This window comes from Bos javanicus, chromosome 17, assembly GCF_032452875.1.
Source record: "Bos javanicus breed banteng chromosome 17, ARS-OSU_banteng_1.0, whole genome shotgun sequence".
NCBI classification, from domain to species: domain Eukaryota; kingdom Metazoa; phylum Chordata; class Mammalia; order Artiodactyla; family Bovidae; genus Bos; species Bos javanicus.
Genome location: NC_083884.1, coordinates 13,088,089 through 13,102,044, shown reverse-complemented (window position 1 = coordinate 13,102,044; position 13,956 = coordinate 13,088,089). Strand labels below are relative to the sequence as shown.

The following is a 13,956-nucleotide window of genomic DNA, read 5'->3' as shown; positions in this document are numbered from 1 at the left end:
AAGAGTCCCCACATTATTTGAAAAGCAGTGATTTTCCTTTCCGCATTAGTACTAATAGAGGCAAATCCCTGAGTGAAAAAGCATTGTCATGTTGGATCATGCTTCTGAAATAAAGAGGCACTGTGCCAGGGCTTACTGAAAAGCCAGGACAAACAGGGAGCATGTGTTTGTTGCCGCAGCAACAGTACAGGTAGACGTTGGAGATACTGTGGGTTTGGTCTAACAAAGTGGGTATCCCAATAAAGCAAGTCACACAAACTTTTTGGTTTCCCAGTACATAAAAAATTACACATACACTATACTGTAGTCTATTAGGCGGGCAAGAACATTATGCCTAAAAAACAATGTTCATGCAAATTAAAAAAATATATGGTTGCTAAAAAAAATAAAGTGTAACCATCATCTAACAACACAGGCTTGCCACACACCTTATATTTGCAAAACATACAATATCTGCAAAGTGCAAGGTCCAATAAAACAAGGTATGCCTGTGACACAGGTAGAATGGAGATCAGAAACATCTTTATAATAAAGTGAAAATTTTTATAATAAAGGAAAGAGCACAATACAAAATTTTCATGAATGTTAAAAACAGGAAGTATAAAACAAAATTAGTGCTTACCAGTAAGTTTTCAAATGAAATTTTTTAAAAAATGCCACTTTGCTAAAATAGGTCAAGGTTTTAGAATAAAGATAGTCAAAGATATGTAAGATCTCCACACAGAAAACTATAAGACCTTAGTGAGAGAATATGAAGATCTAAGTCAATAGAGAGATGAACCATGTTCATGGATTGGAAGACTGAATATTATAAAAATATTATTTCTCCCCAAATTGATTTACAGATTCTATACAATTCCAATAGGTGTTTTTGTGGAACTTGACAAGATTGTTCAAGACCAGGAAACAGTCAGAACACTCTTAAAGAAGAACAAAGTACGCGTGTTTCCTCTACAGATAACAAAACTTACCATAAAGCCTCAGTAATTAAGGCAGAATAGCACTATGGCACCAAGATAACAAATAGACAACTGGAACAGAAAAAAAGGGCCCGGAAACAGAACCTTGCATATATGGGCACTTATTTATGTAAAAGGTGGCAGAACAGTGGAGAAAGGTCATGTTTGCAATTCCAGGTAGATTCCTTCCAGATGAATTAGAGACCACAGTGTGAAAGGCAAAAATAGCAAAAACCCATTAGATAATGACATAAGGAGTATCTTGATGATCTTGGGGTTGGCAAAGATTTCCTAAACAGAACACGAAAAGTCCTAACCACAAAGAAACAATGAAGTAAATGAGACTAGCTTAAAGTAGCTCCGTTTAACAAAATACACCCTTAAAAGTATGAAAGTTGAGCTACAGATACAAAGGTGAGATTTTCAACTCAGTGACTGACCAAAGGCTCATAACTACGATAAATTTTTTTTTCTCTTTTTTTATTATTATTTTTTACTTTACAATATTGTATTGGTTTTGCCATACATCAACATGCATCCACCACGGGTGTACACGTGTTCCCCATCCTGAAACCCCCTCCCTCCTCCCTCCCCATACCATCCCTTTGGGTCATCCCAGTGCACCAGCCCCAAGCTTCCTGTATCCTGCATCAAACCTGGACTGGCGATTCGTTTCATACATGATATTTTACATGTTTCAATGCCATTCTCCCAAATCATCCCACCCTCGCCCTCTCCCACAGAGTCCAAAAGACTGTTCTATACATCTGTGTCTCTACTGCTGTCTCGCATACAGGATTATTGTTACCATTTTTCTAAATTCCATATATATGCGTTAGTATACTGTATTGGTGTTTTTCTTTCTGGCTTACTTCACTCTGTATAAGAGGCTCCAGTTTCATCCACCTCATTAGAACTGATTCAAATGTATTCTTTTTAATGGCTGAGTAATACTCCATTGTGTATATGTACCACAGCTTTCTTATCCATTCATCTGCTGATGGACATCTAGGTTGCTTCCATGTCCTGGCTATTATAAACAGTGCTGCGATGAACATTGGGGTACACGTGTTTCTTTCAATTCTGCTTTCCTCGGTGTGTATGCCCAGCAGTGGGATTGCTGGGTCATATGGCAACCAGACACGCCGCATTGCGAGCATGGAGTCGTAGCCACTGAACCACCAGGGAAGTCCCCAGGAGGCGTACGATAAATATTTTTTAAAAGAACCTCCTGGGGACTTCCCTGGTGGTTCAGTGGCTAAGACTCCGTGCTTGCAATGCAGCGTGTCTGGGTTTGATCCCTGGTCAGGGCCACAATCTGCAACTAAGAGTTCACATGCTGCGATTAATAGTTTGCATGCCGCAACTAAGACCTGGCACCGCTAAATAAATAAATAAAAATATTTTAAAAAGAAAAACTCATACAAATTAGTATGAAAAAGACAACCCACTAGAAAAATAGGAAAGAGACTTTGAAATGAAATTCATAAACCAAGATATCCCTGTGATCAATAAAATGTATCAAAATTTCCTTAACCATATTAATAATCAGGACATGCAAATTAAAACCACAATGAGCGTACTCATGTAAACGTCCAGAATGGCTAAAATTAAAAAGATTACTAATACAAAGTGCTGGTGAAAGTACAAAACGAGGTCTTTCATGTACATCTGGTGGGTATATGCATTGAATTGTTTTCTTGAGGAAAACAGTTTGGTCTTGTTTTCTAAAGTTGATGCTATAGATATCCTAGGACTTAGCAATTTCAAGTATATATCCAGCCGAAAAGTTTGTCACACATGCACCAAGAGATATGTACAAGTAGTTCACAGCAGCATTTTTCACAATAGCCAAAAAACTAAAAAACAAGCCTAACGTAGAATACATACTATTAAAATATAAAAGAATGAACAGACAGTGTGTGATTGTACAACGCCGGTGTAATGAACAGACTCTGGTCGCACCCTGAAATGCCACAAACATTGTATGCAGCATTTGAACAGATGCAAAACATAGGTATATTATTCTATTTATGTAAGAGTTCTAAAAAATCGTGCATGCCAGGTCACTTCAGTTGTATCCGACTCCTTATGACGCTATGGACCGTGGCCCTCCAGGCTCCTCTTGTCCATGGGATTCTCCAGGCGAGAATACTAGAGTGGGTTGCCATGCCCTCCTCCAGGGGATCTTTCCGACCCAGGGACTGAACCCGAGTCTCTAGGTCTCCTGCGCTGGCAGGTGGGTTCTTTACCACTCATGCCACCTGGGAAGCCCTCTTAAAAAAAACAGCCCAAGCCAAACTACGGTGTTTGGTGTATCTGCTTGGGTGATAAAAAAAATAAATAAATAAAAAGAGAAGCAAATAAATGATTCCCATAGAAGTCAGAAACTGGGCCACTGACTGTCTGACTTTCTGCTCCAAACCTATTGGAAAAATAATTATGGGGGTTGGGATGGAAATGTGCATTTGGTGGTCTTCCCTGGTGGTCCAGTGGTTAGGAATCTGCCTGCCACTGCAGGGAACATGGGTTCGATCCCTGGTCTGGGAAGATGTCACATACCATGGAGCAACTGAGCCCGTGCACCAGGAAAGGAAAAAAAAATCAAATGTGCTTCTAAAAAGTAACACTCCCTGGTGATTCAGTTGCTGCTGTAGGTAAGGAGAAGAAAGGTGCAGGGTGGGCCACCAGCCCCTGTCTCAGGGACGATGAGGGCTATCTGTGGGCTCAGTACATGTCTAGGAGCATTTTAGAACTCGTATTATTTTTTTTACATTTTTTTAAATTTAGCTTTTGAAGTATAGTTGACTTACCGTGTTGTGTTAATTTCTGCTGTGTGGCAAAGTGATTCAGTTATACATATGTATACATTCTTTTTCATATCCTTTTCCATTATGGTTTAGCACAGGATATTAAAACCGTTTCTTGTGCTATACAGCAGAGCCTTGTTATTTATCTATTTCTAGACATGATAGTTTGCATCTACTAATCCCAAACTCCCGATCCATCCATGCTCCAAATCCTCCCTCTTTCCCACCCCTGTACTAGGAGTCTAGGCTGACATAACTTCACTTTACCCCTAACACACATATAGTTCCATTTCCCCGGAGCTAGAAGATCCTCCTTTCCTCAATGAGAGGCCCTAAAACAACAGTCATCCTCTAGAAATTCATGACTGCACTTCCCACCAAGCCAACTGCTTGCCTAACGTGAGCATTATATCTGGATTCAGAGAAACTGAGATCCAGATACGTTTTGAAGGCTAGACACAGCATCTGCTAGTCCCCAAGTTACCCCGCCGCTATTAAGTTCTAAGTTTTCCTGGGAAACCAACATAATTACTGTAATATTTCCTATTCCATTCATAGCACTTATTTTATTTTGAAAACAGCTCCCTAGGGAAAGTCTCATAAATTCTGTGAAAACAATTATGAACTTACTGTTTGAGCTTTTCATGTACAAAAGTTGAACAGTTTACCCTTTTATGATAAATTGGGGAACAAAAAAATCACTAAAGACAATGAGAAAGTCTAATTTGGGTTGATTTAATGGGATTTTTACTGTTGAAAGAGTGGAAAAGGGGAAGAAAAGAAGCCGAAGTTTAAGAAATTAAATGAAAGCATGAGTGAAAATCCCTGCAAGCCCATAGGCTGTGGCTTAAAACCCCATAAGCTCATACCTTGTTTCTCGTACTTGCTTTCCATAGGATGGCATTGCCAAACTACTTTGCTGGGAGGGCTGAGCTCCAAGAGACCACAGATGCTAAAGGTGAGTGCAATGTGATCAGTTCTGAGCACAGCCGTTTTGCCAAGGTTGCTGCCTTGATAACTTTTATGTTCGAGATTGTCATCCGAACAGTTTCCATATACCTACTAAAGGCAAGGTGCCTCTAGCATGTTCCACTCTGGATCAGTCGCTCTTAAAAATAATAATTATTCCAGGGCAAAAATGTCCTCCTCAGAAGGTACCTTCTCCCAGAGCTTGGAGCTCTAAGTAACAGAATGTGAGCTTTACTGGGTATGTCAAAGAATTAGGAAGAGAAACCAAACCATTACAAACCACCAACTAAGAAACTCCATTTACTAATCGATACCACCTCCACCCCACTTCAGTTAAATCAGGATAACACTTGCTGCTATAATAGAGAAACTTCCAAATTCCAGTTGCTTAACATGATAATGGGTTTCCCAGGTGGTGCTAGTGGTCAAGAACCCACCTGCCAATGCAGGAGACATGAGAGAAGCAGGTTTCATCCCTGGGTGGGGAAGATCCCCCGGAGGAGGGCATGGCAACTCACTCTGGTATTCTTGCCTGGAAAATCCCATGGACAGAGGAGCCTGGTGGGCTACTGTCCATGGGGTCACAAAGAGTCAGACATGACTGAAGCAACTGAGCATTCAGGCAACATGATAAAATATAGGTTTTTTCTTCATATAAAGGACCAAGAAGGTGTTTTGCAGACAGAACTTAGATCTAAGGACACAGACGTCGTTCATCTGGGAGTTCCACCATCTCCTGGGGCCCCCGAATCTCCATCTGGCAGGTGGGGGAGGATAAAGGGTCGGGATGGCACGTGGCTTTTCCACCATTTCAGCCTGGAAGCGACTTACACCTCACATGCTCACATTCCAGTGGGGGAAGGAGTCACAAGGCCCCAGCTCACGAGAGCTCAGAGTCCTGGGCTGGGCAGCCCCTGTCCAGTAACAACTGCGCTCGGCAGAGGGGGGCAGCCAGCCCTCCTACCCCACACTCTGATTTTGAGGAAGAAACACAATAGGTTTTTCCCATATAATTTCCTGGAGAAGGCAGTGGCACCCCACTCCAGTACTCTTGCCTGGAAAATCCCATGGACGGAGGAGCCTGGTGGGCTGCAGTCCATGGGATCGCTACGAGTCAGACACGACTGAGCGACTTCACTTTCACTTTTCACTTTCATGCACTGGAGAAGGAACCGGCAACCCACTCCAGTGTTTTTTTGCCTGGAGAGTCCCAGGGACAGGGGAGCCTGGTGGGCTGCCGTCTATGGGGTCGCACAGAGTCAGACACGACGGAAGTGACTTAGCAGCAGCAGCAGCATATAATATCCATCTCTCTGGGTTCAATCTTTGAAGGTTTAATAAGACCAATGAGAGTCATCTCGGGTGAGGATATTAAAGCGCTGTGTAAAATATCCTATTAACGCTTTCTGTTACCTTTGTTATTCAGTATGTGCCCGCGTGTTGTCAGTATGGTGCCGAGAACCATCCTGCAGCCTCAGGGAGTTCTCCTGAAAAACGGAATCAAGGTTTTTAACCACTGCCTTGCACGATCACTGTTCTGCTGGCTTTCCTAATAAAATTGGACTGTATGGGAATAGTACATTTGAAATGGATTTGATGCCTCCCTCTATGGTTTGTTGAGGCAAGAGGACAGGGCGGCAAACCATTTGCGCTACTGTTAAAATCAAGAAAGACTTTCTTTCTCCCTTTGCAGTGATAAACATAAAATTGAAACACACTACCTAGCTTGGCTGGAGAAGGGACTGGCTACCCACTCCAGTATTCTTCCTGGAAAATTCCATGGACAGAGGAGCCTGGCGGGCTGCAGTCCATGGGGTTACAAGAGTCACACACGACTGAACACACACACACCCCTGGCCTGAAGACAAGTCTAGGGCTGCTGCTGCTGCTGCTGAGTCGCTTCAGTCGTGTCCGACTCTGCAACCCCATAGACGGCAGCCCACCAGGCTCCCCGTCCCTGGGATTCTCCAGGCAAGAACACTGGAGTGGGTTGCCATTTCCTTCTCCAATGCATGAAAGTGAAAAGGGAAAGCGAAGTCACTCAGTCGTGTCCGACTCTTAGCGACCCCATGGACTGCAGCCTACCAGGCTCCTCCGTCCATGGGACTTTCCAGGCAAGAGTACTGGAGTGGGGTGCCATTGCCTTCTCCGAGTTTAGAGAAGACTAAACTTGGGGACTTCTTCTTCTCCAAGTCTAGGGCAGGGGAAATTAAATAATTTACCACTGTATGATAGGTATTGCTTTTTTCTATCTTCTCCTGTCTTTATGGTAAAGTATGGTAGGAGAAAGGTAGAAAAGACATAAATGTAAAATGTATTCATAATGATGATTTACTAGTGGGGACTTTGCCCATGTTGCTTTTCTCATTTTCCTCAAATGATCATTTTAGTTTAACTGATGTCTACTTTCGTCATTAAGAGGTGACAGTATATCAAGGTAGAATTATTTAATTTAGCCAAAGGATGACTTCCCTCTGTGCTTCTTTGAAAATTTCCACGTCTGATTTTGGGATTATCAACTGTGTGCTCAGTTCAGTTCAGTCGCTCAGTCGTGTCCGACTCTTTGCGACCCCATGGACTGCAGCACGCCAGGCCTCCCTGTCCATCACCAACTCCCAGAGTTCACCCAAACCCATGTCCATTGTGTCGGTGATGCCATCCAACCATCTCATCCTCTGTCGTCCCCTTCTCCTCCTGCCCTCAATCTTTCCCAGCATGAGGGTCTTTTCAAATGAATCAGCTCTTCACATTAGGTGGCCAAAGTATTGGGGTTTCAGCTTCAACATCAGTCCTTCTAATGAACACTCAGGACTGATCTCCTTTAGGATGGACTGATTGGATCTCCTTGCAGTCCAAGGGACTCTCAAGAGTCTTCTCCAACACCACAGTTCAGAAGCATCAATTCTTCGGCACTCAGCTTTCTTTATAGTCCAACTCTCACATCCGTACATGACCACAGGAAAAACCATAGCCTTGACTAGACTGACCTTTGTTGGCAAAGTAATGTCTCTGCTTTTTAATATGCTGTCTAGGTTGGTCATAACTTTCCTTCCAGGGAGTAAGCATCTTTTAATTTCACAACTGCAGTCACCATCTGCAGTGATTTTGGAGCCCCCAAAATTAAGTCAGCCACTGTTTCCCCATCTATTTGCCATGAAGTGATGGGACCAGATGCCATGATCTTAGTTTTCTGAATGTTGAGCTATAAGCCAACTTTTTCACTCTCCTCTTTCACTTTCATCAAGAGGCTCTTTAGTTCTTCTTCACTTTCTGCCATAAGGGTGGTGTCATCTGCATATCTGAGGTTATTGATGTTTCTCCTGGCAATCTTGATTCCAGCTTTTGCTTCATCCATCCAGCGTTTCTCATGATGTACTCTGCATAGAAGTTAAATAACTTCTATGGTGACAATATACAGCCTTGACGAACTCCTTTTCCTATTTGGAACCAGTCTATTGTTCCATGTCCAGTTCTAACTGTTGCTTCCTGACCTGCATACAGATTTCTCAACTTTGTGCTAGAAGCATCTGATGAAGGGAGTTAAAACGTGAAGCCAAATCAGTACAAGCCCACTGGATAAATTTGCTCACCACTCGTGGACATGGGTCTCTTAATGTTCTCCTTGTAGAATGTGTCCCTCCAAAGATACGAAAATCAGATGGACTGTTCCTAAGTGTGATTCACAAGCATCAGAGGAAAAACGTTCTCAGATTTTTTCAAGACTGCCTTTCAAAGAATTCGGTCTTATTCTGCCTACGCTAAGGTGGATTTTCCTTTGGTGTTACTATTAATTTTCTTTCCAAGTGACGTGGCGGTGGCTTTTCCCTCCTTTGGTGCCTTCCCCCCCAAACTGCTCATCTCTCAAGTTCAAAGAACAAAGCAATAACTAAGAAAAACTAAAATCGAGGGTCTTAAAACTGCAATACAGACAGAAATTGGTCAGCGGTTCCTCTCTCTTTACATTCTGCTAAGACAGATTCTAGCAAGCTTTATTTAAAAAGCTCCTCTCCTGCAAAAGCGATTTATGAAGAGATGGGATGTGGGCCCCGCTGCCTCTGGGGCTGCACTCAAGGCGGTCCCTGCCCCTTCTCTCGTTCTGAGCGCCTCTGTACATCCCTCCAGGATGAGCCCAAGTTACTCTTGCAGAAGGGTACGCTGGCCTCTTTGATTCTAGCTGTTCTAAGAGATGTAATATGTACCAGGGAAGAGGTTCTCTATAGACTGACATCATCAGAGCCCAGGTGTGACAGAATGTATGAGAATGTGCATTCTTTCTTACGATATTCCCTAGTCACACATAACAAATTCCAAGTCCCTAAAGAGCAACCTGGGATTGTCTTTATGGCATATGGCCTTTTTTTAAAAAACAAAACAAAACACATTATTTATTTATTTGGCTGCACCAGGTCTTAGCTGATGCACGTGGGATCTAGTTCCCTGACCAGGGATCGAACCTGGGCCCCCTGCACTGGGAGCAGAGAGCCTTACCCACCAGACCACCAGGGAAGTCCCATGGTATTATGGCCTTTTACAAGGATGACAGCACTCAGGAGAATACTTATAGGAACCAAATAATATTCTAAGAGGGCAAGGTGAAGATGACTTGTCGTGTTCCTTCAAGAGTGTGTTCATTTTCAACATCATCTTTTTCTCCTGTTCTTTCACTCTCACTTCTCCAAACCTCAAAAGACTTCTGAAAGTAAAAGGAACGACCAGAATACCCATGAGTCGTGTCTTCACACAGGGAGGCCTTCAGGCATAAATAAGATGATGTCACTCGGTTTTCTGTGACGCCTGCAATCAGATCCTCCACTCCCATTTCATGCCTTTCGCTTTTGATCACTCTGTTCCAGTTAATTGGCTTCTCTCAGGGATTTGAAACTGCTAAGCCATTTCCTACCTCAGGACCTTTGCACACACATTCTCTTTGCCGGAACCCATCATCCCAGCTCTGCTGAACTGTACGCTTCAGGTTTGAATGTAAATGTCACTTCTTCAGAGAAGTTTTCCCTGGCCACTATATTTAAAGTCAGTTCTTCACACACTTTCCATTTTTAATTTTCATCTTAATGCCTAGTTTGCTATGTATTATTATATTTGTTTACTTGTTGATTATCTTTCCTCTTATAGAACAGAAGCTTCAAGAGAGCAGGAACTTGTCTGTCTTGTTGGTTTCTGTATCTCCAGCACCCAGGGCAGGGCTAAACACAAACCAGGTGTCCTTTAATTGTACGTTGAACAGTGGTTTTTATAGACCTTCTATGGTTGACTTTTTCTTTCCCACAATATATTTCCTTATGGAGACAGTTTCTTACATAGAATTTGTCTTTCCAAAGGAAATTTATAAAAGTACTTTTAAAAATTATAATGTAGTTTTTATAGAAGCAACCTTTCAAAACCTTGTGTTTCCAGTGGCAGGCTTTAGTGTGTTTAATAGCAGGATTCTAAAGTATTACATATAAAATACCTTAAAAATTGAGTAAAAAAAATAGCAGATGGCACTGTTGCATTTTGAATGTGGTTTTAGTTGTACAGGGGCTTCCCTGGTGGCACTGGTGGTAAAGAACCACCTGCTAATGCAGGAGACATAAGAGACACAGGTTTGGTCCCTGGGTGGGGAGGATCCCCTGGAGGAGGGCACTGCAACCCACTCCAGTATTCTTGCCTGGAGAATCCCAGGGACAGAGGAGCTTCGTGGGCTATAGTCCACGGGTTGAAGAGTCGGACAGGACTGCGGCAACTTAGCACGCACGCACCCACCTTAGTTGTGTACACTGCTCCAGCCTGCACCCAGGTTCTGTAATGAGTGGAAGGAAGCACAGCCAGGCAAACCCCAAATCTGAAACAGGCACAGCCCTGTAAGCAAGGGCTAGCGAGTGTGATCTGGGATGACCAGCAGAAACGAAAGAGAGCAGAAACGTTGGTGTCCAAGGGACTGCCCTTTCTTAGTGATGTGGGTGTCTTGCTTCCAAGCTTTGTCCATCTCCTTTTCATAACGTCACAGGGATGGTGCATCCTTGTGCTGTTTTGGGATCATTCCCAAAGCTTTTTACTCCTGGAGGCTGGGGCCCCAGAGTGAAGGTGGGAGCAGATGGGTTAGGACATGCCTGAAGAGAGGGGCTTTTCCAGTTTTCTGGATCCGGCAATCCTTAGCAGGTTTGCTGGTAAGGATTATCCGGTTTGCTGGTAAGGTAAGGGCTTATCAGATTTGCTTATCCAGCAATCCTTAGCAGGTTTGCTGGTCTGCCTGGGGAAGGAGCAGTAGGCTGACCCCCAGATGGCATGGTAAGTGGGTAGATGGCAGTCAAGCCAGGCAGCCTTCCCCAGCCATCCTGGGAGAGACTCAGGGCTCCTCATCCAGGTTCCCCAACACCTAGGCCATCATATCCCAGGCAGAGGCACAGGGGAGCTTCCCCTCCCCGGAATGAAGGCCCGCCCCCCTCCCCGCCACACACACCCGCCATCCTCTCGCCCTCACAGAAACCTAATTTCTGTCTCCTCCTGCCTGTGACTCTATGCCATCCTGCGCCTGGCACCTGGGTTGTCTCACCCTGAGTTTCCACACTTTCCACTCCTACCATCTGTGCTGATAATGTTCTAGCACTTTCTCCACCCATCTCTCCCCTCCCCCACCTCGCCACACACCAGTTGCCTGAACCGGACTGACCTGACCACTCCCCTCCCTGGAGGGAGAAGCCATGGGGGTCCATTGTGCTGGGGGAGAAGAGAGGTGATGCCTCAGGCTTCAGCACGAAGGTCCTCCCTGGTTCCTCTCAGGGCCGCTCTGTTAACCCGATCCCTGCCCTCCTCCTCCTCCCACGGACAGTGCGGCTGCCCACGGGTGCAAGGAATGAGGAAGATACCTTAGAACCAGCCTCCCCCGCCACGGGGTCCCCCAGCTCACTCCCAGCGTGGGCGGTCACGGCAGAGAATCTGCTAATGCCAGGACCTCATTTATCTGGCTAATTCATATGCCTGGCCGTGGGAAGTGCATATGTTTCTTTTAAACTACAGAAAGAAAAAAGCTTGTGTTGGCTACCCCATAAATCTAGACAGCCTGGAAAGCAGTGTGCCTGGGACTGAGGTCCTCCCCACACTAAAAAATGCCAGGTACACCAGCTGATGGCCAGCATACCCCAACGAATCCCAGGACACATCCCCAGACCCAGGAGCTACCACCGTCCCTTTCAGGTGTTCGGGATTTTGTTTTGCTCAATTTGAAATTAGAAAACAGTCTAATAAATGGTTAAAAGTGTTTGCCAGGAAAGATTCAAGTGTAAGGCAACGGCGTCCAAATTCCCTGCAGAGACTGGACACAAGGGAACATTGGCAGCTAAGCCTGTTATTAAGAAGGTCACAAAATGCCATCTGTTACCCTGCATACTTTACTGTTCAAGCATAACCTCCACGAGGAAAAGAGAGCACAACAGTAAGCTTCCCAGGTGGCGCAGTGGTAAAGAATCCGCCTGCCAGCACAGGAGATGCAGAAGACCCTGGTTTGATCCTTGGTTGGGGAAGATCCCCTGGAGAAGGAAATGGCAACCCACTCCAGTCTTCTTGCCCGGAGAATCCCGTGGAGAGAGGAGACTGATGGGCTACATACAGTCCATGGGGTCACAGAGAGTCGGACACGACTGAGCACCAATGCACAGGCATTGCAGTGATTTCAGTGGGCTTCTGTGAACAAACCATGGACCTCCCTATGGGATGGGCTACAAGTATGTGGGGAGAAGATGGGGAGAAGGCATCGTTTTTAGGTCTGTTCTTGGTTATGGCCTTAGTGTAATTTGAGATGGTGCTGCCTGGTTTTCCGAATCTTTTTCTTCCTGGTTTTAGTCATCTATGAAATATGATAATAGCACTTTGTCTATCATTATGAAATTGAGCAGATAAATGAATGCCTTATTCATTTATCCTTTATGAATTTTTTAATTCATAGAAAAGTTGAAGGAATAGTAGAACCAGTATTTGCCTACTCCCTGCCTAGATTCACCAATTGTTAACATTTTGCCACATTTGTTAACATATAGTTTTATCTCAGTCTCTCCTTATTGATACTTGTATGTAATACTCTGCAGAACTATTGATGGTAAATTTTCAGGCATAGTAACAGTATATCCTTAAACACTTCAGCATGTACCTCTAGGAGCAACAGTGTTTGCTTATAACCATAATACTATTTGCTGCTGCTGCTGCTAAGTTGCTTCAGTCGTGTCCGATTCTGTGTGACCCCATAGACAGCAGCCCACCAGGCTCCCCCGTCCCTGGGGTTCTCCAGGCAAGGACACTGGAGTGGGTTGTCATTTCCTTCTCCAATGCATGAAAGTGAAAAGTGAAAGTGAAGTCACTCAGTCGTGTCTGACTCTTAGCGACCCCATTGCCTTCTCCAAGTACTATTTGCTAATAACCTATTATCTTATATAACCATAGTACTGTTATTACATGCAAGAAACTTCATATTGATAGGATATTCTCACCTAATGTTCAGAACACTAAATGCCTTATTCTTAATAGTCTGTCAGGAAAAGATTCACTCTGTCATCCATCCCCATGGTTGGCAATTCTCTCTTTAAGACATTGAGACACTTTGAGAAGTCTGATGAAAGCTCTAGGCTCTATCTTCAGAAAAATATCCATCAAGACACTTCTACAAGCCACCAATGCATACATCTTAGATCTCTCCAGGGTGTCCACAGACTCTGGGTTGTTAAGTGCTTTTAATTTTTTATCTAAATTCTCCTCTTTTGTATGCATACAGTTTAAGACCACAGCACTCAGAAAAGGTTAAAAACAATTTTTTCTTTACTTTCCAACATTATGTTTTGTGTTCATGAAGCTTCATTTTAAGGAACTCGAAGTTTCAAGGAACACGGGGATGGGTAGGTCAAAGATCACATGATCCCCAAATCTAAGAAAGGAAAACAGAATCACAAATACACCTGAGAGCTGTTCTGTCATAGCACCTAGTAGAGGACTCCATGATTAGAAGACCCAGAATGTTTCCAAACTTGAGATTCCGCAAGAGCAGGTGCTCATAAACCCACACTTGCTTTCTTGGTAACTTATTTTTAAAACCATATACCTGTAGCATTCCATCAGAGTTGGCACAAGATTTATGGACCTAATACGTAAGATAGAATTTGCTGGCAGTTAGTGAGATTGTTAGTTTCATCAACAAAACTGCCCAATTTGGTTACAGTTCTAGGACTAGGAAGTGG

At 43.8% G+C, this 13,956-nt stretch overlaps 1 protein-coding gene across 3 annotated transcripts in view; it reads left to right on the top strand.

Moving 5' to 3' along the window:
- The window catches only part of C17H4orf51 (chromosome 17 C4orf51 homolog), a 50,819-nt gene that overhangs the window by 1,526 nt on the left and 35,337 nt on the right, over positions 1 to 13,956 (top strand). For all 3 annotated transcript variants that reach the window (XM_061384076.1, XM_061384075.1, XM_061384073.1), the window contains exon 2: positions 4,666 to 4,727. In XM_061384076.1, the coding sequence (XP_061240060.1) occupies positions 4,666 to 4,727 (62 nt within the window). The remainder of the gene's footprint in view (positions 1 to 4,665; positions 4,728 to 13,956) is intronic.